The 807-nt window shown below is 37.9% G+C and overlaps 1 protein-coding gene across 1 annotated transcript; it reads left to right on the top strand.

Moving 5' to 3' along the window:
• Positions 1–224: 224 nt before the first annotated feature.
• On the top strand, positions 225–684 carry LOC108743794 (lipoprotein lipase-like; the record flags this gene model as incomplete). Its single annotated transcript, XM_018479386.2, has 2 exons — positions 225–409; positions 475–684. Coding segments are annotated over 2 exons (380 nt in total), but the record flags the coding sequence as incomplete, so codon positions are not given.
• Between the last annotated feature and the right edge of the window lie 123 nt (positions 685–807).

Below are 807 nucleotides of genomic sequence, written 5' to 3'. Positions count from 1 at the left end.
AATTGGAATTTTTCACACACAAGCCTTGCTATATGAGCTCTCAAAGCATATAAAAATTATACGGCTTAAATGTGAAGTTGGGTGCAAAAGAATACAATTAAATCCTCTGTCGGGAAAAAACGAAATGACTTTCCGAACAACCCTATATCTACCATGAGCCCTATTCAAAAACAAAATAATTTCGTTCGTGCTGTACTAAATGGGATATTTTAACCTTCTTCTAGGTTTAGACCCAGCATTACCCGGTTTCATATACCTAACCGACCGCCTATCCCGAAAAGATGCAGATTTCGTGGACGTCATCCACACTTGCGGGGGTTTTTTGGGAATATTGTCCCAGATAGGTCACGTAGATTTCTATCCCAATGGTGGCACCCCTCCTCAACCAGGCTGCTCCGGAGTGGACGAGGTTTAAACCTTTCCCTTTTAGACCCGAACCAAAAATCTGACTCTAAAGTATTTTGTTCTCTTTAGATAATAAAAGCCTGTAGCCACGGACAAAGTTGGGTCCTTTTTGAAGAAAGCATCAACGCAAATTATGAAGCTTACAAATGTGACTCGTGGGATGATTTTGAACTGGGAATATGCATAAAAGAAAAGGTACTTTTTGGAGACCCCGTGCCACCCACTGCAAGGGGCTCGTACTATTTTTATACCAAAAAAAAGTAGCATAAAAAAAAGTAATCATCTAATAAGCGTCTACATAATTCTATATAGTCTAATCTAATTTTATGTATTTATGTGTTATGTACTGTAAGGGGTCAAAAATATTGACTTTTATGTATGTAACTGATTTAAAAAACACCA

This window comes from Agrilus planipennis, unplaced genomic scaffold (genome assembly GCF_000699045.2).
Source record: "Agrilus planipennis isolate EAB-ADULT unplaced genomic scaffold, Apla_2.0 scaffold2069, whole genome shotgun sequence".
NCBI classification, from domain to species: Eukaryota; Metazoa; Arthropoda; class Insecta; order Coleoptera; family Buprestidae; genus Agrilus; species Agrilus planipennis.
The sequence above is the reverse complement of the archived record's forward strand: the minus strand, read 5'-3'. Positions and strand labels throughout refer to the sequence as shown.